We start from the raw sequence: 24,412 nt of genomic DNA, 5'->3' as shown, positions 1-24,412 counted from the left end.
AACTAGAGTTGAAGAAGACTTGTTCGATGAGATTTTTGAATAGATGGCTTCTTTTGAGGAGCCCGAATGAGTTTTGACCCAGCTTTTGAAACCTAAAGGCCTGTTTGGTAGAGAATCCAGATTTGTTTTATGTTTTCAAATTCACTAAGTTCAACAAATATGTTGTCTAAGAAACTTGTACACCACCTTAAGCTAAAAATTGACCCCCATCCAAGCCCCTATAAGGTAGGATGGATTAAAAAGGGGGAGAGGTTATTGTTAATGAACTTTGTACGGTTCCATTGTCAATTGGAACACATTACAAAGATCAAAGCATATGCGATGTCCTAGACATGGACGCTTGTCACATTCTACTTGGAAGACCTTGGCAATACGATAATCATACCAAACATAATGGTAATGCCAACACATATGAGTTTGAATGGATGGGTAAAAAGGTGATCCTTGTACCTATTGATTTGAAAACTCCTATGAGCAAACATATCATCAAGGAGAAGCACAAGGCAAACTTATTTTCTATCATGCCTTATAAACAAGTTTGGGCAAATGCAAACACATTCAAACTAGCTTTATTTCTCCATGCCAAACCCGAGGCCTTATTACCAACCCCTATGGACAGCAAACTGCAGAACCTTTTAGACAAGTTTCCCTCCATTACTAAGGTCCCAAGTGGCCTACCTCAACTCCGGGACATCCAACATAACATAGATTTCATCCCCTGATCCTCTTTACCCCACTTGCCCCACTACCGAATGAGCCCTAGTGAGTGCCAAGCCCTCCAAGCCATTATCCAAGATCTCTTACATAAGAAACATATTCAACCTAGCCTCAGCACTTGTGCTGTCCCAACTCTTTTAGCTCCTAAAAAAGATGGTAGTTGACGCTTATGCATAGATATTCGTGCGGTCAATAAGATAACAATCAAATATAGATTTCCAATTCCAAGAATTTCGGACCTACTTGATCAATTAGCCGGTGCAAAGGTATTTTCCAAGGTGGATTATGTAGATACCACCAAATAAGAATTAGACCGGGTGAGTGGAAAACCGCATTCAAAACTAACCAAGGACTATTTGAGTAGCTTGTAACGCCTTTTGGGCTGTCAAATGCACCTAGCACTTTTATGAGATTTATGAACCAAATATTTTTACCTTGCATCAACAAATTTGGGGTCATTTACTTTGATGACATCCTAATTTACAGCAAGACTGTCAATGACCACCCTACACACCTCCAGGAAGTATTCTCTATCCTTGAATCTAATGCTCTATGCATCAATCCTAAGAAATGTCTTCTTATGCAGCAACATCAAATTTCTTGGCTTCATTATTGGACAAGGTGTCCAAGCGGATCCTCAAAAAATTGCAGCCATCAAAGAATGGCCAATACCTACATCGGTCAAAGAGGATCTTTCCTTGGTTTAGCATCACTTTATCGCAAATTTATTAAGAATTTTAGCTCCATAGCTGCCCCTTTAACTCGTTGCCTAAAGAAAGGTAAATTTGCATGGTTTAAAGAGACTATGGATAGTTTTAATGTTTTAAAAGATAAATTAGCTAACCCACTGGTTTTAGCTCTCAAATATTTTAGTAAAGTATTTTAAGTAGCTATAGATGCAAGCTCTACTGGCATAGGGGCTGTCCTCTCATAAGAATCTCATCCTTAAGAGTTTTTTAGTGAAAAGCTAAGCGAGGCTAGACAAAAGTGGTCCACCTATGAACAAGAACTTTATGCATTGGTCAGAGCCCTCCATCAATGGGAACATTATCTTATAGGCAAGGAATTTGTTTTAATAACTGATCATTATTCCTTAAAATTCCTTCATTCTCAGAAAAACATAAACTGAATGCATGCTAGATGGATTTCTAGAAGGGCAAGGCAGAACAGACGACGGAAAGTAGTAGATGAAATACCACTGAGCCAAGGGTCCATCCAAAAAGAGGTAGTAGAACCATTACCAATACGCAGACGGACACGACTATTAATCTAACCAACATTTTGACAAATGTATCTCCAAGGGGAAAGATGAAAGCCTCGATGTCTAGAAGAAGGCCAACCCTCCCACTCAGGCTTCAAGACAAAAACCTTGGCTCTTCTATCAAAATGGAGATGGAGATATTTGGAAGAAGAAAATTCACTTTGGTGCCAAGTTGTTAGAAGCATCCATGGTAAAGATTCTTATAATCGGCACACAGTCGGAAAAGTTAGAAGAAGTTTGAGAAATCCTTGGATAAGCATTTCTAGGACTTGGCAGAAAGTGGATGTTCTAGCTAAGTATAACCTTGGAAATGGCAGCCGTATTGCTTTTTGGGAGGATGCTTGGGATGGTGGTTCCTTTCGGCATTCTATTTCCAAGACTCTTTAAAGCAGCCTTGTTTCCAAAAGGTTCGGTTGCTAATCATTGGGATTACTCTTTGGCCTCTTGGTCTATTATTTTCGTCGTTTGCTTAAAGAGGAGGAAATTATTGAGTATCATAATTTGCTCGAGCAAATCTCAGCTAGAAAAGTGACAGAAAACTTTGATAAAAGATCTTGGCCACTAGAAGGGAGTGGGATCTTTTCTATAAAATCTCTCTCGGCTCACCTTTCTCCTTCTTCCCCTTTGGACAAATCGTTCTATCATGCATTATGGAAGCCAAATTGTCCAAGATGTATCAACGTCCTTGTATGGACAATGGTCTTTGGTTTACTAAACATCTCCTCAGTTATGCAACATAAGATGCGTTTAAGTTGCTTGTCTCCTTCCATGTGCTTTCTTTGTAAACAGAATGGAGAGGATTTATAGCATCTATCCTTCAATTGCAATTATTCAGTTAAGTGTTGGTAGGAATTATTCAACATCTTCAATACCTCATGGGTGTTTAGCAATGATTTTAGAGACAAGGTACAGCAGCTTTTAATCGGTCCTCATTTAACAAAAAAACCTCGTTTGATTTGGATCAATGCAGTCAAGGCTTTGTTGGTTGAATTGTGGTTTGAGAGAAACCAAAGGGTATTCCATGATAAATTCCTTGGTTGGTCAGATTGCCTTGACGCTACCCGTCGAAATGCTTCTTTGTGGTGCACTCAATCCAACCATTTCGAGGCATTCTCTATTCAAGATCTTTGCTCAAGCTAGCGGGCATTTATCTTTACTACGTAATTTGCTCTTGTTTAAGTCCGTTTTGATAATTGTTCTAATGTACTTTTTGTTTGGATGGAAACTGCCTTTTTGTAATCTCTTTTTGAATACCGTAAGAAAAGTGATTTTTTATATTGATCTTTTTATATTGAGATTAGATTGTAGGAAATGATGTGGGTGCTAAGGGGGTATCAACTTAGTTGAGATGTCCGGGTGGGCCTCCTGATCCATAGGTCTTCTGTTGTATGCTCTTTGTATAACTATCTTGTACTTTGAACATTTGTCTCATTTTTATTAATGAAGAGACTTGTTTCCATTTCAAAAAAAAAAAAAACCCTTACTTTCCGCCATAACACATCAGGTTCAATAACAAAACGCCATATCCATTTACCCAGGAGCGCAAAATTATGGTAAAAATTACCAATGTCAAGGCCCCCCCTTAATTTTGGACATTGAATAAATTCCCAGTTACCATTATGCATACCACCCTCATCGTGAAATACAACTTTGTCTTCATTGAATCTCTTGTTTTCGAATTCTTTACCAAACATGCCCTAAGTTTTTTGGTCTTTTGCTTACATCACCATTGGGTGAAATTACCAAAATAACCAAAATACACGTGTGATGGGCTAGCTCCTCAATTCTTGATCTCGCTTCTATATGTCGCTTCTTAATTCACAATTGGTCTCCTTCCTTCCCCGTTTGTTTCCTCTATGTTGTCTCCATTCTTGCTCTCACTCCTCGATTCTCGCTCCCACCGCTTGATCTCGCTCTGATTCACACTTGCTTTCCATCTTCCATCTTCTCAGGAAGAAAATTGTGCTTCTCGATTTTTCTGTGAGAGAGAGGGTCCAAACACGCTCGTGGAGAAGATGGAAGATTGAAGATTGCGCTCACGGAGGAAAATTTTCTTTTTGATTAGAGAGAGAGAGAGATTGCAGAATGAAGCCAAAAAAATCAACAGGTTGTTGCAGAACAAAGAAGAAGAAATCTAGGAGGTTGTTGTGGAGGTTGCAAAATGAAGAAAAGAAATCCAAGAGATTGCAGAACAAAGAAAAAAAATCGAAGAAGGAGAAGAAACAAACTGTAACGAGAATCGAGAAGCAAAGTCGTGCATTTTTGTTGTTTTAATAATTTCACCCCATGGTGATGTAAGCAAAAGACCAAAAATCATAGATTTCTAAAAGTTGAGTCAGATTTCATTTAGGCCTCCAAAATAGGCCATTGATGCCATTTTCCCACGTTCAATAGGGAGTTGGAGGAGTGGGGTTGTCTTGCATCCTTTTTGGACACTAAAAGGCCTTCCCTTAGCCAAGACTTGCTAACTTGGAGGTTAGAAAAGAAAGGTAACTTCTCGATGAGTTTACCTATTGTTACCGGAGAAAATAAGGTTGTTGAGAAATGGGGTGAAGTTTTGCTTATGGTCTGTGGCTCCTGGCAGTATCAATACTTTTGACAAGTTGCAAAGAAGGTTTCCTAATTTTCAGTTATCTCCAAATATCTGTGTGTTATGCAAGAGCAATGGAGAGTCTTTGTCTCATTTCTTCCTCCATTGAGATTTCAGTAGCAGAGTATGGGATTTTTTTAAGAATTCGTTTGGCCTCCAGTGATCTAAGCAAGACGATTGACTGGTGGAGTCCCTCAATGGTTGGGGGCTTCGAGATAATGTAAAGGTGTTAATGGTCAAATGTGGTTAAAGCTATTTTGTGGTTAATTTGGAACGAAAGGAATTATAGAGACTTTAAAGATGAGTTCAATTTTTTTGTTTGTTTTTATGTTTGTACAGCTCACAGCTTCCAATTGGATACTTTTGTAATTATTTCACTTTCACCATAAACCTAGATTAAAAGGTGTTTTTGTAACCTCTTCTTATTGAGTTAGGAACTGCTCGTCCCTTTACTTGTTAGGAACCTAATAATTGTGCTTGTTCTGTAAGACATAAGAGTGGAGAAAATTAACATGGTGGTCTGTCACGTACATGCGGCTCATCCTAGCTTGCCAATCACCAAGGCATTGCCTCAAAATATTAATAGCCCTTTTAATAAATAAAGATTCAGAAAATTTATGTAGGGAACTTACTGCTAATATCATTCTCCCAGATGTAGAAAACAATTCACCAGCAATATCAATTTCCACAGTAGTCACAGCACCTACAGCTGGCTGTGAGACACATGCAAGGAAATGGCGAACGACTAGCTCATATAATCTCTGTGAAGAAAAAATCTCACAATTATTGATGACTAAGGACTACAAGATGACAATATACAAGGACCAAGATAAACACAATTATGCAATGTAACAGACAAGTAAAGAAAAACTTTTACATGGTGATCCTGGCTCCATCCGCGTTCCCCAGCCGAGAACTTTGTTGGGTGAATAGGTGGATGGGCTTTGTCATCATGCCCGCCACCACTAGGATTCCTCCAAAGTCCTGATCCAGGATCTAGCAACCTCTGTGCATATGCTCCCCATATCTGGTGTTCTTGTTGTTCTTGCACAATGCCCTATATTATTGAAACTCTTAAGCACCCATTAAAGGCAAGTTTGGGAATGATTTTAAAATGACCAAAATCACTTTTGACATGCATAAAATCCTTTTTCTTCTACAATTGTGATGTTTGGTAAGGATGAAAGAGCGTCCAAAAGCACTTCAAATGATTCTAGGTCAATCATTGGGAGGTGATTTTTGTTATGTGATTGTGAGTGATTCTTTTTTAAAATACTATTATTTCATATTAAAAGATTCTCCTCCTATTTCACTTTATTGTATCCTAAACTTTTTATGGAAAAAAAAAAGGTCTTTTTCTTTTTAAGAGTTTTAGCTCAAAACACTTATGCTAAAAGCCAATCTCAAACATGTCTTTGAGTCATTGAAAATCACTTTCTATTATACAAAATCCCAGGCATAAAACCAAACATCAAAATGATTGTTTTAAAAATAACTTTTAACAAATTACTTGTTAATAAATCAATTTTGTTAAAATTACTATGTATAAAAACACCCCCAAACATGCCTTCATTTCTCCATCTTCTTAGAAGCACATTGTATCACGACCTTTTAGTAGCATTTTTGGATGTTTTGTGTACTACTGGTAGATTAAGTTTTGTGGCTTTGTTGGTTTGTCATTAGTTTATTCCGTTGGTTGAGTTGTAATTTGTTCATCGGATATTTGGTCGTATTTGTTTGTTCTTTAGGATGATTTGGATATGATGAGGGTTATAAAGGGGTGTCAACCTAGTTGAGATACCTGATTGTACCTCCTGATCCTTAGTTTTTTTTTGTTCGTTGTTTCCTTATTGTATATTGAGCTTTGTCTCATTTCATTATCTTAATGAAGAGACTGTTACGACCTTACTTGAATAGGATCTATTCTATGGGTAGTACAATAGTATCCTTGAGATTTTAATGAAGAGACTGTTCCTTTTTTTATATTTAAAAAATAATAATTTAAAGAAAAAAAAAAACTAATTCAATAAGCTAGAGAGAACAAAGTTGAGCCCACTAGACATCTTTCCCATTTTTCACTAGAAAATGTTGTGCTTGCATGGATAAAGTTAAATATCCATTTGTCATAAGAAAGTTATGCATAACTAATAGCTTTAGACTCAGACTTTCAAGTAAATTAGCAAGCCTCCGATTAAACAAAACGTTTTTTTTTTAATATTACGTACTATAAGAACCAGAGAGGTTGTGAACGTACACCCTATAGTGGGAAGCATCATGGCTTCACTTGAGCTATACTCGTCGAAAACTATGGAGCCTTTGTTCAAATTCAGTGTTAGCGAAGGCTAATGGTTGATCCCAAAGATGGGAAAACAAAAAAGTATTCTACACCTTTTATTTCACAATAAATACATTATTCAAATGACAGTTCTTTAAGTTTACTTCAATTAAAAATTTTACTAAAGCTATGCCCGTGGAAAATATGAATTCAGCCAAATAGTTCAAGCTCGAAATTGTTAGCTCAAGTAAGAAAAAGATGCCAGTGAGATTGGTGGTGGAGACCATCACCAAAACATATACCTACATGAAGATCGGTCCTTTGAGAAAAGCAATCAGTCTCTGTACGAGGATAACTAATGAAACCTGCTTGGTACAGATCTTCGGCCACCTTAAAACAACCAAAACAATTTATAGCTTGTTTATTAGCAATATAAAAAAAGGTTTAATAGTCAATTAAATAGTGATGACAATAGTAGATAATAGTGATGACATAAACAAGAGAATCATTATTCATTACCTAATATACCAATTTCTTTAAAACGTTTTTGTATGAGAAACTCAGAAAGTTCGATGAAATGAAATAAGCTGATGAATGAGAACTTAGTAGTAATGAAGCAAAGTTTCTTTCCGGTGAAAACGAGAACTTTCATTAAGAAAAAAAACGAAAAAAATACACGCATAAAAAAAACAAACCACCAAAAAAATAAGCCCACAGCAGAAGGAGCCCTACTAAAGAAAGGGGCTCCAACGTGCACTATGGATTAGTAATGAAGCAAAGATAAAATCTTGGCTGTAACCTTCATGGTGTGTTCAGAACTCATTCGGAAGTACCGTGAAGCTCGCTTTTCAAGCTCAATTGTATTCAATGGATGAGGAGGGTACTTTAACGTCTCTTGTCGTCTAACATTTACAACCTAAATACAATTGAAAGATTATAACTCCAGAATCAGGATGCATTATGGATTACTGCACCTAATTAAATTTCAACATACTCACTGTAGCGGTGGGTTCTTGTACGCACATTTCATAAAATACAACAGCACAAGTATAATCAAATAGATTCCCTCTTCTGCAAAATGAATAAACCCAATAATTACCAACAGATACAGTTTGACTGGAAAAAGATTGAAATTATCAAATAAATCAAGTCATTAGAAATTTACGTCCAACTAAATGTAGAAATCCCATCACCAGAATTGTGTGAACAGTTGATCGTCCAAAATTCCTCTGGCTCATGGGATTGGATCTCCCAATACCGCTCAACAACAAAGCCAAGAGTAGGAAACTAAGGATGAAAGGAAGCAAGAAGGCATACAGGTAAGCATCACCAGTGGTGGAATGCAAGTAAATAAAAAAAAATAAAAAAAAAAATAAAAAGAAGAAGCAAGAAGAAGAGTAAAGCATGCACCTACACATACCTGACATGGCCCATAACTCAAAACAATATTTCTATCATCTACAACAGAATCAATATTAAATGCATCTTTCAACAGCATAGTTTGGAACCTAGTGAAAGAAGCTCCAATTCTTAGATCAATTTCCTGCAAGTATAAAAAGCAACCGTAGTTATAGTAGTAAACAATTACAACAAAATGGAAGTTCTACAAGAAGTGCAATTACTTGTCTAGCATCAACTGCATCGGCAAACCATTTATTTGGTTGGACAAGATTTTGCACAGCTTCATGAATATCCCTGAACTCAAGATTATCATTTAAAATGTAGAAGTAATGAACTTTTGAAAACTACATGGCAAAACAGAAAAGAGATTTAGGATATGGAACCTTTCAATCAAAGCAGAGAAGTGGGCTCTCTTAATGTTAAGATGACGATTCACTGCTGTGCAAACTTCCACCACTTCAAATGCAATATTCTCTCCTTCTCTATCACAATCAAGCCAAAGGATGAGCCATTGACACCTTCTAGCTTCTTGTTCCAAAGTCCTCTTTATATCCATCTTGTCCTAACAACAGTTTTAACTTCAATGACAATCCAGCTCAAAATTTGACAAAACTGCATGGACTACAATACAGACCTTACATGGATCTGTGCTATGACGTGAATGTTAATGACATGCCCACGTGGCAATTGTGGGACTTGTGGGGTTAAAGTTACTTGATGAGGTTTGAAAATCTTTGTTAGATAGTGTTTGGATGCGGAAGGAGAGTGATCAACAAAAGGAAAAGTTTGCTAAGCCAAGCCAAGGTTTTATAGGTCAACGGAGTTTTACAAATGGGAGGAGCTTCAGGAGAGCAATGAGATTTATTATCACAAGAAAATATTTCTTGAGTTTTTGGAATGATGGAAGCCTATATGTATCCGCCTCTTGCCACAGTGATGACCCAATTTAATGGTGCAGATTGCTTTCACAATATTTTCCACCTGATCTAATCTACATCCGACTTTAAAAATAAAAATAAATAAAAGTCCAAGAATACAAGTGAGTGGACGAGTTTAGATATTTGAACATTGTCGATAACTTTAATTCACAAAAGGGATGTACTAGTAAAAGTTAGATAACCGTAGAGAACTCAAGATTATAATTAGTTCCGTGGAGCTGTTTAAAATCATATAGAAGCTTTGTTTACATGTGTACTTGGTAATCTGGATTCTAGTCAATAATCTCTTATCTTTCCTACATGGAAAAGAAGAGAGCATTTAAGCATAGGCAAACTAGCTAGTGTGATATATTCTCCCTTTGATTTTTGAGTGGCTTTACCCCTACCGTTCTTTTGGCAGCTTTACATGATGACTATGGTGTTGAAAAACATACTTTTAACACAATTCTCCTTTTCAGGTATTTGATTTCACTTCCATAGTTCCAGTAACATCTCACCTCCTATTTGGGGTGTAAGTGTCGATATCTCCAAATTTACAATCTATCCTCCTATAGTGAGAGGGTCTTCCAGGTCATTTACCCCATGGTTCCCCATCATCCGATTATTTTCAGCTAGTTGTTAAGCGAAAACCTCCAACGACTGCAACTCTGATGTGGTAACCCCAAAAGGGAGATCACAGACGAAAATCAAGAACAGCCACTTGAGACTTTTCGTAGCCGGAAATTGGCCTAACTGTAGACCTTTCCAAAAGGCCATAACTAGGATCAGAGATAGGATGATCCAGGATCACTTTGAAGCAAAGAGGAGGAACATTTTCGTAGAAATCGGTAAAAATGCAAGTATGAAGAGAACGATACGGACCTCAGGGACAACTTTGCGGACAGGAGCGTGGAAGAGCTGAACTGGGTCGCAGGAATGCCATTTGCGGTACCGTTCTTCAAACTCGAGCTCCATGAGGTGGCCAGTGACGGAGGTGACGATCATATTGCAAGACTGGCCTCGAATGGCGTAGTTGAACTCGAAAATCTTGTTGTAGCGAGAACGACCGTCACGAACTCGAAGACCCTGGTTCCTGGAGAGTATGGTGGCCACAGATTTCGCCACCGATGGCTTCTCTGCCACGTTGAGGACGGTAATCGGACGGCCGCCGGACATGGCTACTGCACCGCCCGTCCGAGCAACAGCTCTGAGATTTTGGAGGGCTTTAGACGAAATGGCGGGAAGGGATAAATTGGGATTTTTGTTTTTCTTTTTGAGAGGAGGTTTTTTATATGGTATGTTTAAATAATTACAAATATAAAATACAATATCACCATAGATTCTAGGTTTAAATCTTATTTTGATCCCTAAACTTTAAAAATATCTATAGTCACTGAACTTTTAAAAAATATTTACTTTAATCCCTACTATTGAGATTTAACTCTTAAACATGATGGTGAAATTACTTGTATTTTCAGATGATTAGATTGTCAAACAAATTAGTCATACTAAAAAATCTATGATTTTTATTTTGAATTGGTTGGTAAAATGGTTTTCTATAGGAGATCTCAAACGCTTTTGGTCATTTATTATTTTGGAACGTTGATTGGTGATATTTCGCTTCACATTCATCTTGCTCAACTCGTGCTTGATGCAGTTTCATCCTTAAACATATTTTATCTTTAAATAATTAACACGATCATATTAGTATATATCAAAATAAATACTTTGTAAGAGTTCGGAGACTAAAAATAACGTTTTTTAAAATTTAGGGACCAAAATAAAATTTGAACATAGATTCTGTCTTTTATAAACTCTTATCGATTATGATATTGTCATAGAGTTATAACCATTTTAGCAGTCTTATATGTTGTCGAAATCAATGGATGAAAGCTTGTTATAGAATAATCTGGTATCTTTTAATTTCTCCATTTTGAATGTTTGTGTATATAGATAACATATTTTTTTAAAAAAAAAAACAAGGTTAAAGTGTTAGTTTAAAACTATGACCATGATAGAGTAAGATTCAAATTACACGATCAAACTATAATATTAACATGCTAACATGTTCTCTATCTAGTTTTTATTTTTATAGAGTTCGACAAGTTGCAAGTATGAGATTCGGACATTTCATTTATTAATCGAGAGATGTCCGTTGAGTAGGTTAATGTCAACACCTACAAACAAATTCAAAAAGTTATCTCTCTCTCTCTTGTACAGCTCAACAACATATGAGCGCGTAGTTATATATTACAATTTCTTCATCAACGTGCATATCATAATTGGTTGAATTATGCTTGAGTTGACAAAAATATCAAAATTCAAAAAGATAAATGATGTGTATATTTTATAATATATATGGCATTCCCTTACAACTAATTTCTCCGTAAATTTGAAATATCCAATTTATTAGTTAAATATGGCCTAACTTTAAATGTTTACGTCTCTTTGTTTCCGCTCCTTCCAATCTTGTTGGTGTGAGACTCTTGCAACTTTGTACATGCAAGAGTGCCACACCAAATAAAGCTCGTAGTATACTACGTGGAGTAAAACTAGTTGTCATCCTCTTTATTCGGAATTGTTTGTCATCTAAGTTGTTATTTTCTTGCTTATTAACATGCAAGGATCATTTCCTCAACAAATTTTGAACACTTTTCAAAATATTCGTCTAAGAAAATCATTTTCTCCAAATGTTCAAAATAGTATAGAGGTTGTGAGATATGCATGTCGTGTTGACGACTATATAAGTTGAATTAGCTAACTTGCTCTAGGGCTAGAGCAAGCATCACACAGTCACTTCACGAATTTTGAAGAAGTGCAATTATGACGCTTGGTATTTTGTTTTTATTACGTAGTTTAAGAGTAAAGCAACCGACCATTTCAATTAAGATTAATGGTGGTGGGGATTGTTGCAATATTGGTATGGTGTAAATGTTATTAGCATGTGATCAAAGTCAATGGCCCAACATAGCCAAACATTTACACAACATAGCTCAACATATATTTATAGAATACGATACTCTATCATACATAAAATCGAAAGTTTAAATATCCATGGAACACATATTAAAGGCACACAAACATCTTGGACACAAAATTAAGAGTTAAAAGACCTATTAAACACATTTTAAAGCTTAGACTTGAAAGTTTATAGACTAAACTCGTGACACACACATATATATATACACAAATATAAGTTTGACATTAGAAGAAATATTTTTTTGGTCCCCAAGTTTGATGTTTAATTTATATTTCATCATTATGTTTCAAAATGTTACACACTTAAATTTCGTTGGATTACCATTTCATTATCTGTTATTCATTTTTGAAAACTAAACATATCTCTTTTCCATTTATTACATTAATCTGCATATTTCTTAAGTACGATAGTCGAATACATAGCCAAATTTTTAAAACAAAACAATTTATTTATTTATTTATTTATTTTCAAAATTTGACTTGGTTTTTTCAACTACTAGGAAAAAATAATTAACAAAGTAAGAAATTTGAAAGTGAAAGTAGTGTGTTCAGACTTAATTTTTAAAAACAAAATGACTACCAAAAGGGGCCTTAGTCATTAAGTTTTAAATTCGGTTTCAACTTAGTCCTCAGGTTTCAAAATTTTGCAATTTTAACGTCGACATTTGATTTTTATTTGAATTTGGTCATTATATTTCGAGATTTTACATTCTTAACCTCAATTTTCATTAAGTATTCACTTTCAAACATTGATGTGAATATCTATTAATTGATTTTAAATAATTATAAAGTAAAATATTAAATTTAGTTTTAATACTGACGAAAAACAGTGAAACTTAATTAATTATAATTAATTTAATCAACCTAGATTCATTAACATATATTAATACCGAAGACACAAAATAAATATTTAGTGGAAATTGAGGTTAAAACTGTAAATCTTGAAATTCAGGAATAAAATATAAACAAAATTTGAATGTTAAGGATGAAATTGGAATATTTTGAAACCTAATAACTAAATTGAAGCTAAATTCAAAACTTAAATACGTCACATTTTGAAACTTAAGAATCAAATATAAATTAAACCCAAAGAGGTTTTTCTTTTTTCTTTAATATTTAAGTCAAACGTTCTCCACGTTTGTTGAAAAGGAAAGGGAAAAAGAAATGCAAAGGAAGTAAACATGGAAGAAGCGTAAGGTCAACACAAACAGAAATAGTTCAACGCAGATAATTTGAAGTTTCGGAGCCATCAATTTTGACATTTTCTTGGCCTTTGGAACTTTAAACAGACAAAAACCACAAAATGATCGAAGAAACCTAGAAACCCCATTTGGTCATGGTCCCTTTACTTTGCTATATTTATACACACGTCCTCTCTTTCCCTTTTCCTTCGCATTTGACCCAAATATTTTATAAGTTTCATTTCTTGTATCCATCATTTAATTTGGGTTTGAATCTCCTTTTTATTCTTGAATTTTTTTTTTTTTTTTTTAACAGTTCATGGATTTTTGTAATATTTGTTATCGATATGATATTAAATTTATCTTTATATATTAAGTTAAACTTTTAAATCGATCGATAATTTAAGATGGTAAACTTTATATTTGGAATTTGTGTTTATTTTATTTCGGTCAACAAAATTTAAGATATTTATTTTAATTAAAAAAAAACAGTAACTCTATCTTACATGAACTAATAAATATATTTTTCTGTTCAAAAAATCAATTTACATTCCAACATTTTCATTGAACCAATAAATGTATTGTTTAAAATATTTAACTTTCACAAGTGTATTCAATTTACATATACTTCTATTCAAATTTTATTTTAAAAAAAAAACATAATGTGAGACTTATATCTGTTTCAATTAAAGTCACTTAAAATGATACGAGTGAATCAATTTAAATAATTTCTATTAAGATTACATTTTCTTTTTTATTAAGATTACATTTGAAAATTATCAATGTATTGATTCTTAATGCATATAGACTTTTTCAAAAGCAAGTTACTAAGGTCCCGTTTGATAACTATTTTATTTATTTATTTATTTTTTAAATTACGTCTATAGACGTTACTCCCAACTTTAATTTTCCTCATTTGTTTTTTTCTTTTTACCACTAAATTAAAAAACCAATCTAAAATTTGAGAACTAAAAAAAAATATATTTCAAAAAGTTGTTTGTGTTTTTAGAATTTCGCTAAAAATCCAATTATCAAACGGGACCTAAAATAGATAATTATAATTGATGTTGGGATGATTTTCAAAAGAAATCCAAATTAAAAGTATAAATTGATTCCCTTGTGGAAGTTTAGGGTTTTAATCGATATAATTATAAATTTCAAATATTATTTATCCAAATGAAACGTAATAAGAATATAAATTGATATACTTATAAAAATAATATGTTTAAATTGATATAATTATCAATCAATAGTCTTAATTGAAACAACTTCAAAAAATGAATTGACCCGCAGTATTCAAACTTTTGATTGAAAAAAAAATCATGTGACTACCAAAAATTTTAAAGGTCAATTTGAATTGACTTAAGAAAAAATAATTTTTCAAAAAATTTATTTTTATTTATTATAAAAATCGATGAAAATATATTTAAAAATTTACTTGAAAAAATTATCAAATACTCAAATTTCTTCTAAAACGGTTTATTTTTTTAAAAAATTAAATACGTTAAGATACGATTGAATCCATTCGTGGTCGTTGGTGATTAACATTTAATTGGACATCACAACCCACCGTATTCTGAGACAATAGAATATCGTTTACAGTTTTAACAAATTCAATTTTATACTTAAAATGTTATAAATTTTATCCATATTTAATTGTTGCTAAATCTACCCCAATTTCCTATATTTTTTTTTTCACAAAATTAAGTGACAATGAAACAAAAATATATATATAATCTTTACAGAATGAAGACTCATTAGTGTACAAGATTGACGATTCAACCAAACTAAAGACTCATAAATAAAAATTAAAAAAAAAAAAAAAACTACCATGTCACTTTTTACATTAAAATTTTTGTATTGACGCATTTTCAATTCAAATTTAGAATACAAAAATGAGGTTAAAAAATACTTGTAGCTCTTGAATTCTCATCAAAGCAATAATTGGATCTCTAAATTTTAATTTATAACAATTTAGTTTATGAACTTTAAATTTTGTAACAATTTAGTCCCTAAACTTTAGTATATAACAATTTAATTTTTTGTATTTTTAAATTTATAACAATGTAATTTCTTAATACTCGTAAATAAAAATTTTAAAAAAAATAAAAAAAGACTACCATGTCACTTTTTACATGAAAAATTTTGTATGGACAATTTTTCAATTCAAACTTAGAACATAAAAATGAGGTTAAAAAATACTTTTTGCCCTTTAATTCTCATAAAAGCAATAATTGAATCCCTAAATTTTGATTTATAACAATTTAGTTTTCAAACTTTTAATTTTGTAATAATTTAATCATTAAACTTTAGTATATAACAATTTAGTTTTTGTATTTTTAAATTCACAACAATGTAGTTCCTTACGTAAACAAATCTATCAAAATTAGATGTTAATTCTTATTATTTTATAATGCAGACTATGTATTTTATATTAAAAAAAAATAAAGTATCTAATTAATTTATCGATTTACTTAGACAAGAAATCTCATTAAATCTCAATATTGATTTCTACAATGTGGACTAAAATATTATAAATCTTAAAGTACAAGGACTAAAGTATTACATAATGAAGTTCATAGATTAAATTGTTACGAATTTGAAAGTTAGAGAATTAAATCGTTACAAACCAAAATTCATAAATTAAATTGTTACTTTTATGAAAGTTTAGGGACTAAGAGTGATTTTCTTTTTTTTTAAAAAAAAAAAAAAATACAAGTCATATTTATTTAATAAAGTGTAATATTTTATTGAAGTTTGAAGGTAACTTTATATGAATTTAAGAAAATATAAATTTTTTGGTGAAAATAAATCAATCTTAGCAAGTGTCAAGCTTGTAATTTTTAAAACAGAGAACTTTTCTGAACTATTTATAGCTTGATGTATTTGTTTGTAAAAGATATATATAATTTTTTTTAAAAAAAAAAAGAACAGAGAAAAATACATAACTTTTTATTTATTGTCAAAAAGAAAGAGAGAGAGAGAGAACATAACTTCTTTAAAAATAAAATTGACTCGCTTTTTTCTGTTATAACAGAAAAGTATAAACAGTATTTTCAATCGACAAATTAAAACATTCACAAATTTACAATCAAAATTAAAAAATAGCATAAAAAGCAAAGGGAAAATTATTCATTTAAATAACATATATAATTCCCCTAAAACATAACATAGATTGAAAAAAATAAAAGAAAAGAAAAAAAAAAGACCTTTCGTTTTTAAATTTTATGTTCGTTCTCTCAATGTATTGACTATGTTTTCTTCACATTAGGTAAAGAAACGTTTTTTAAATAAAATTCAAACGTTTCTAATTTCAAACTTACCATTTGAATTGATTGGCAATTTCATAAAACCAAACATAAGTTTTTTAAAACTATAATTTCGTTTGATAACCATTTAGTTTTTTTTAAATAAACAATATTAAATGTATATGATTAAAGATGTTCATGGCGAGCTAGGGATGGGGAAGACTTCCTCGTCCCCATCCCCACGAATAAATTCTTTCCGTTTATTTTTTTAATATATTCATTTTTAGCAATTTTGTTTATTTTCAACTAAATAAAATTATATATATCAAATTAGTTATTTCCAATAAATTTTACATTAAAATAAAATAATATAAAAAATAATTATAAAAATAATACTATCATATGTATAAAAATATAATTTAATCTAATAATTTATAAAAGTTAAATTTTAAATATTACAATATCATAGTCAAGCTTTCCATTTAAATACTCAACATTTATGACTTAAGGTAGAAGGTTTTAAATGTTAAAACAATTTAGAGATGTATTAAAATATGAACGAATTGGAATGAAAATTAGAAAATAACTAACTTTTTATACCACAATTTTTTTTTGTAAAAAATATATATAGACAATAATAGTAGTAGTAGTTAGTAATTATTATTATATAAATATAATTATATAATATATTCATCGGGGCGGGGAATATAATCCTCGTCTCCGTTCTCGTTTAGCCAACGGGAAAAAAATTATTCCCGTTCTCTTCCTCATTCTCCGTCTAATTGGGGATTCCCCACCCCGATGGACATCTCTATATCTGATGCACCATTTTTTATACATTTTACTATCATCACATACATGAAAAATGAATTAAAATATTTAAAAAACAAGTGAAAAAAACTTGTAATTGATAAATTATAATTTGACAATTTGATGGGATGTACAAAGATGAGTGTTATCTGAAATATATTTAAGTATGTTGTTTTTAAATTTTCTTAGTCACGACTTATTTAGCGTAACTTTTATCACTTCTGACCAACACATTTAATTTATTAGACAAGTTATAAAATTGAAAACAAAATTTTTCGAAGCCATTTAAAAAAAAAAAAACTTAGATAGAATCTTGAAAATACTCCTAAAAAATATATAAGAAAAAAAATTAATAAACTTATTTTTTTCAAAAAACTAAATAGTGATTAAACATTTCCCTCGCAATCTTCTAAATCACAATTTTTTCTCACGAAGGAAAAAGAATTAACAGCTTTTACATTTTTCACATTTTCTTCATATAAAAACCCCAACAACTCTTCTACTTTCACAAATTTGACTCCTTCCATGGCCACAAAGAGAAATCACAAAATCCATGGGGAAACACAGTAAATAAGAACAAAAGAGGCCCTCCACTGCAAAAGCCGTACAAAAACGAAAGAGATACGAAACCCCAAAAATCAACGGCCTATATAAACCCTTTTTCGCCCCTTCAATCTTCATCTTCTTCATTCCCTTTCTCTTTCATCACAAAATCAAACAGTAGAGAGATAGAGAGCCTAATCAATGGGGAAATTCGTCGAATTGTTGGACGTAGGAGTGAGAATGGCGGCGAGATTTCACTCTCACTGTCCTCAAACTGCTCGGCTTTACTATCATCCTCCCTCCGATCACGACGGTGACCACCACCACCACCACCACTATTTGCACCAGATTTTTCAAGCATGCGACGGCGGCCGACACGGCGGGCACTCGACGGAGCCGGTGACGGCCTGTGGAGTGGAGACGGTAGCTATGGGTAGGAGTTTTGATGCTGAGATTGTGTTTCATTCGACGGATTTTTGATGATTTGATTTGATTGGGTTTTTTTTTTTTTTGAGGGATTATTGATTTTTTGTGAGTGTAATTTGATTTGTGCATGCCATTACACATGCCAAATGATAGGTGAAATTGTTATAAATATACAAGAGACAATTGATTAAAAGACGTTTTTTTTTCAACGAGACCATGCACCAGCTAACACGGCTTCTATTGTAGTTTCTATGATTTAAATAAATCAAATCACGTTATTGAAGTTTTAATAATTTATAAAAGTTAATCTTCACCTCTGATTCTCGAGTTCGAAATTAATTTTTATCAATTTGGCAAATAATAATAATAATAATAAAATGTACCATGTAAATACATTTTCCAAATTAAGCTATAGTTGTTGACAATTGTACTTCTAGAAAGATCAATCTTTAAATAAAGGAAATTGATGTTAAATTTCAACTTAAACTTGAAAAAATAGTTTTGATGTTGGTAAATAAATAAAAAACAACTTGTTTGAGATATAATAGCTAAAGTAGAGTAATAGATAAGTTTTTTTTAAAAAAACTTGTTTGTAATTTAGAATTTTAAAAAATTATTTATAATGATATATTTTGTTTGTTAAAAATTAACTTTGAAAAGGGGAATAGCTTTATTTTAAAAGAAAACAACAACATGGTATACTTTTATTCTAAAAAAAAATTGATGCATTCAACTCATGATAATTAGAATATAGATTTGAAATATAAAATAAATTTTATTTTTAAAGTATAAAATTGAAAAGGATAATTATTTTAATAAATAGACGATTGAAAATATTTTCAAGTATAACAATATTAACACTATACTAATGGAAAATAATGTTAACACTAGACATCTATTAGTATGGTGTTATTTTTCATCTATGACATTGATAGACTGAAGTTTTGCTATACTTGAAAAGAAAAGAAAATGACTCATTTTCCTATATTTGAAAACAAGGGATTAAATAAAAACAGAGTCGTACTTCATGTTTTTAATTAACCATAAGATCGAATTTGGAATTTAATCTAATCTATAATATATTACATAATAAATATTTTAATTTTTTAAAAAACTAAATCGAGTCTATAACATGACATATACTATATTTCTAAATATTTTTAACATTATTTAATACAATTATGCATTTTAAATTTTAAAATTCAAATTATGGATCAATGAAAACATGAAAAGGTTGTTTTCAGAATTTACATGGTTTGAATCACGAAATTCGTAAACAATTTTCAGAAAGAGTTCGGTTGCCTGTCAAACACATATTCACTTAATTCAGTAAATCTAAAAATATAAAACAGAATATAGATTATGAATCAAACGGGCCTAAATATTCATTAAAAACTCTGCTTGATTGTAGGAAAATCTAAAAAGCAATAGGATACTACTTCTAAAATAAGCATGGAATTGACGCTATTTCTAAAAAGTGATTTTAATAGATTTAATTTAAATATGTTTTACCAAGCACGAAAAAAAAAAAAAAAAGATTTTTAATTCCTCCACTCCAAATATGATGAACTAAAATAAAAACATTTACCTTGTAATTTATTTTTAAAAAAAAAAAAGATTTTTCTACAATCATCTTCTATCCATCCCAAAAATAATCCACGTGGCTAAATATTTTTAACAAAAAGTTTAACCATAAACTAATATTAGTTTTAAATTTTATTATATTTTATAATTTTGTTAGAATTATAAAAACTAAATTTGAATATTTAAAACTACATAAATCAAAACTGAATTCTTTGTGAAATAAATTTAAAAATGAATTTTTTATTTTAAATACATAGCTACGTCTTTCTTATACCTTTCAAAAAAAGAAAAAACTCGGATGGATCTATTTATTTTGGATAAGATCCTTTAGGGTTCCCTCATCTGGGATCTCTGGGGAAGAGGATCAAGTTGGCCCTTGCGAACAGCTTGATGTTCGTTTAGGATGGGATAAAGTGTGAACTTGGTAGCTCGTTCGTAACAAGGTAGTCGTAGGGACCGATATGATGATTGGTTTAGGTAGGGCGGCCGGCCTACTATGGACACCTGTAGGGATTAGCGCGTGAGACTGCGATCCACAAAAGTGACCTCCACCCCATAGCATGTTGCCATCAGAAGCAGAAAGTGTTGGGGCAGTTAAAAATCCCATACTACATATAGTCAGTGGGTAACAAAATGATAGCAAAATTCACCATCCAACCGCCAAGATGTCACAAAAGAAGACCCATTCATTCATTGAAAACTTGAATGGAAGACACACATCTGTCTCGGGAAGCAAAATTCACACTCCAACTGCACGATTCATGCATCTCGTACCCTTTCTAACAACTCCTCCAAAAAGGGTCGTCCTTGGAGGTGGTTGCTAGAGTGTAGTCATCGGAATTGGCTGTCAGAGATTGTGAGTTAAGGGTGGTAGTAACCATCGGTAACCATAGTGGAGGTGAGGATGACGACCAATGAAGATACGTTGGTAATTTTCACATGGTATAATGACACCACTCAAGATATAAAAAACCTACTCTTTTCTATTATTATTATTATTTAAACTTATGCTTTCATTTTTCCTCAATGAATATTGACTTATTATTAAAAAAAAAAAAAAACAAAAAACAAAAAAAAAAGCCAAAATGAGAATAGCTCAATTGGCACAATGCTTGTATTATCAACTCAAAATCTGAAGTTTGGATTTGACCATCGTTTCGAGAGATTAGTTGTTCAATTTTTTTTTTAAAGATAGCACCCAAAGAAAATATTATTAACAAATACAAACCAAGTGTATACTATGAAAAATCAATTTTTAGAAAATGAATTTACTTTAGCTTCAATACCAAAGTATACACTACCTATAGCATACTATATTTTGTTATCCATTCTACTACTATTTTCAAAAGTCAAGTGAGGTTTTGATAAAAAATAATAATAATGATAAATAAAAACAATAAAAAGATTATTATTATTATTTTAACTTTAGAATTTCAAGTCCTTTAAAATAGATGAAAACAACAATAAAAAAAGATTAGAAGGCTACAAACATAAATTTTAAAAACTAAATCATTATCAATTGGGTTGAATCATACAAACTTCAAAAGCCTTGAAGACATGTATTTTTGTACATCCATGAACCATGCAACCATTGTGCAAGTAAGCTTGCATCACGTTCCTCACCCAAATTACAATGAATTTCAATTTCAACAAAAAAAAGGTTGAGATTTCAATTTTATCTTTCATCGTGTGGGAGAAAATGATATAAAACAGAAGGAAAAAGATTACGCATGAGAGAAAATATAAGCACATTAGTCACCAGAAATCCTTACAAGAACATTTACCTTTTATGAATTTATGGAATCGAACTCGATCTCGTACAATGATTTCCCTTTCATATATCATACTAATTATCTTAATCACTTCATGACAATCTCCACACACCCTCAGATTCTTCACTACCCTAATCACAACAGGTGCTCTAGTTTTTAGTAGCCCATATGCCATTGCAAATCTCTCACTATGCTCACCTAGAGCACCTTCTTTCTCTTCATTCACAACTTTGTGAAGCACATCTGAAATACTAGGCCTATACCCCGAATCCCGGACTCGAACCAACATTTCTTCCATAAACTCTCTCAACATTTTCACCTCCGGATGGGACTGATCACCCATCACAAACTCATGTATAACACCATCAACTTCAATCGAGCTACAACCTGGTATCGGCTTAATGCATTTCTCCTTCATTACCTTTCTTAGTTCACTCATCTTCTCCCATTGTGAAAGAGAAGAGTACAAATTTGAAATCAAAATATAGTTCTCTGCATTTAAGGGTTCTAGCTCAAGAAGATACCTGGCGATGATCTCGCCTAGATTCAACAGCTTTTTCTTCTTGCAACCCATTAGCAAGCTCCGCCAAGTTGCGGCATTCGGGGGGATTTTCATTGTCTTAGTGATTCTATAAGCTTCTTCAACAAGACCTGACCGGCACAGTAAATCAACTTTGCAACCATAATGCTCAACTGATGGCTCAATGCCAAATTCAAGCATGAGTGACCAAAATCTTCGACCTTCAGAGACAAGTCCACCGTGAGCACATGCTGATAAAATGGCAAGGAAAGTTACATGGTCCGGCATCACCTGAAAATCACAACTGAAAGTAATTGGGAAAAGCAAGAAAACAAGTTTTATCTTAATAAGTGCAGAACTATCAACATCCATAACTTCTATAAAACAAGAACTAGAACTGACACAGAGAAGAATGAACTTGTAAAGGAAGAAATGTGTCACTAGAGTTCTAAATCTTTATCGTTGTCTAAATATTGATGTGACATGTTAATTGTACGTATGAGTGTGGTACAAGAGATTAGGCTAATAAAGATAATAATGATAATAAGCTAAAATATATGATTTATAATGTATTTCGTCTACTTGGTCATTAAATTTTCTTGAATGTCTTCCTTCATTTTGTTCAGTTTCTCTTGTGTCACGTGATACAAAACCATCACTTATTAGTCTAATCAATATGCTGCATCAGTGTTAATCTGATAAGAACTGAAATTAGAAGTTAAAAAATGTAAGTGAAGCTTTTCAAAATTATTAACCTATAAGAAACTTGCATATCATCATACGTTACCTCAGTTTCCAACATTTGTTGAAACGCGTTTATAGCATCCTCTGAAAGTCCATGATATGCAAATCCCATAATCATGGAGCTCCAAGCTGTTGTATCTTTCACAGGCATTTGGAGAAAAACCTGCTTTGCCCTCTCAATGCATCCACATTTAGCATACATATCTACAAGTGCAGTGCTAAGCACGAGATCAGTAAAAACAAAATATTTCTTAATATAAGTATGCAACCAGCAGCCAATATCCAAGGTCCCTGCCACGGCACAAGCCGAAACCACACTCACTAGAGTCATCTCATCCGGTTCAATCCCAGCCTTCTGCATCTCCCTAAACAACTCCATAGCTTCATCCACTTCTCCAACTCTCGCGTGCCCACTAATCATCGCAGTCCAGGCCACCAAGTTTCTCACAGGCATTTCGTCGAACACCTTCCTGGCAAGACCAATCTCTTCGCATTTCCCATAAAAGTTAACCAACGAGGTTTGTACAAACAGACTACCACCAAACCCATCTTTTAAAACATGGGAATGAACCTGTAAGCCCTCTCCAAACGCTGTAACAAGAGCACAGGCCTTGAGAACAAAAGCCAGAGTGAAGGAGTTGGGAACAGGGTACCCTGTTTCAGTAAGCTTCTTGAACAACATTATGGGTTCTTTGGAGGGGTTTTGAATCTGGAAACAGCCCTTGATCATAGAATTCCAAGAAAAGATGTTGGGGTGTGAGATTTGAGCGAAAACTGAACGGGCATAGTCGACGTTGCCAAGCGGAGAAAGAGCACAGAAGGCAACGATTTTGGAAAGCGCAAAGGAAAATGTGGAAAGGGGAAGAGGGCGTGTGAGAATGTGGGCGTGAAGCTGGCGGAGCACTCTCATGTTGGGACATTTTTGTATGAGAGACGCAAATCGTTGTTCTTCTTCCAGTTCTTTAACTGTTTTTTGAAGCTCCCAATTTTGGGACTTAAGAAGTAAAGTCTCAGCAGAGGAAGACGAGACAGGCCGCAAAGCTTTCTTGCTTTAAGATTATGTTCTGGACTATTTCATTTATTCATTTGTTTGTTTTACAGATTAATAAGAAATCTCGACGGATGTTTTAGATTGTGCCTTTTAGTAGTCAACATCAATTGAGTTAGGATTTTATGGAGGATTGTTTGGAGGCCCAACATGAGATGGTATATCATTGGTCCATTATCTTATCTCACCGATTTTCCTTCGTGTATCGTATGTCACTGTTTCTCTCAACCATCCTCTGAAACCCTAGCCGCTTCAATCTTCTCCTCAAGCTTGTCCTCAACCATGCCTCTCTCTCATACGTATCATATGTACCGTTTCATTTTCCTTCACGTATATGATGTTTTCTTCACAAATTTGTTATTTTCTCACAAATCTGGTGTTTTCCCTTTCCCCCTC

The 24,412-nt window shown here is 32.6% G+C and overlaps 2 protein-coding genes across 5 annotated transcripts in view; both read right to left on the bottom strand.

Moving 5' to 3' along the window:
* Window positions 1-10,433, bottom strand: part of LOC120090478 (DNA topoisomerase 3-alpha) — a 30,839-nt gene extending 20,406 nt beyond the window's left edge. For 2 of the 4 annotated variants that reach the window (XM_039048173.1, XM_039048174.1), the window contains exons 1-10: window positions 10,044-10,433; window positions 8,628-8,806; window positions 8,466-8,538; window positions 8,264-8,386; window positions 8,009-8,130; window positions 7,842-7,914; window positions 7,643-7,759; window positions 7,150-7,233; window positions 5,446-5,625; window positions 5,201-5,329 (exon numbers count right to left, since the gene is read on the bottom strand). In XM_039048173.1, coding sequence (XP_038904101.1) covers window positions 5,201-5,329; window positions 5,446-5,625; window positions 7,150-7,233; window positions 7,643-7,759; window positions 7,842-7,914; window positions 8,009-8,130; window positions 8,264-8,386; window positions 8,466-8,538; window positions 8,628-8,806; window positions 10,044-10,337 — 1,374 coding nt within the window. In that variant the 5' untranslated portion in view covers window positions 10,338-10,433. Of the gene's footprint in view, window positions 1-5,200; window positions 5,330-5,445; window positions 5,626-7,149; window positions 7,234-7,642; window positions 7,760-7,841; window positions 7,915-8,008; window positions 8,131-8,263; window positions 8,387-8,465; window positions 8,539-8,627; window positions 8,807-9,679; window positions 9,923-10,043 lie in introns of all 4 variants that reach the window. The other 2 variants (XM_039048175.1, XM_039048176.1) reach the window with 2 other exon arrangements.
* Window positions 10,434-21,663: 11,230 nt separating this feature from the next.
* On the bottom strand, window positions 21,664-24,019 carry LOC120090844 (pentatricopeptide repeat-containing protein At1g59720, chloroplastic/mitochondrial-like; the record flags this gene model as incomplete). The annotated part of the gene is made up of 2 exons (XM_039048548.1): window positions 21,664-22,515; window positions 23,012-24,019. Coding segments are annotated over 2 exons (1,836 nt in total), but the record flags the coding sequence as incomplete, so codon positions are not given.
* Window positions 24,020-24,412: the final 393 nt, after the last annotated feature.

This window comes from Benincasa hispida, chromosome 11, assembly GCF_009727055.1.
Source record: "Benincasa hispida cultivar B227 chromosome 11, ASM972705v1, whole genome shotgun sequence".
Taxonomy (NCBI): Eukaryota; Viridiplantae; Streptophyta; class Magnoliopsida; order Cucurbitales; family Cucurbitaceae; genus Benincasa; species Benincasa hispida.
This window is presented reverse-complemented; position numbering and strand designations above follow the sequence as displayed.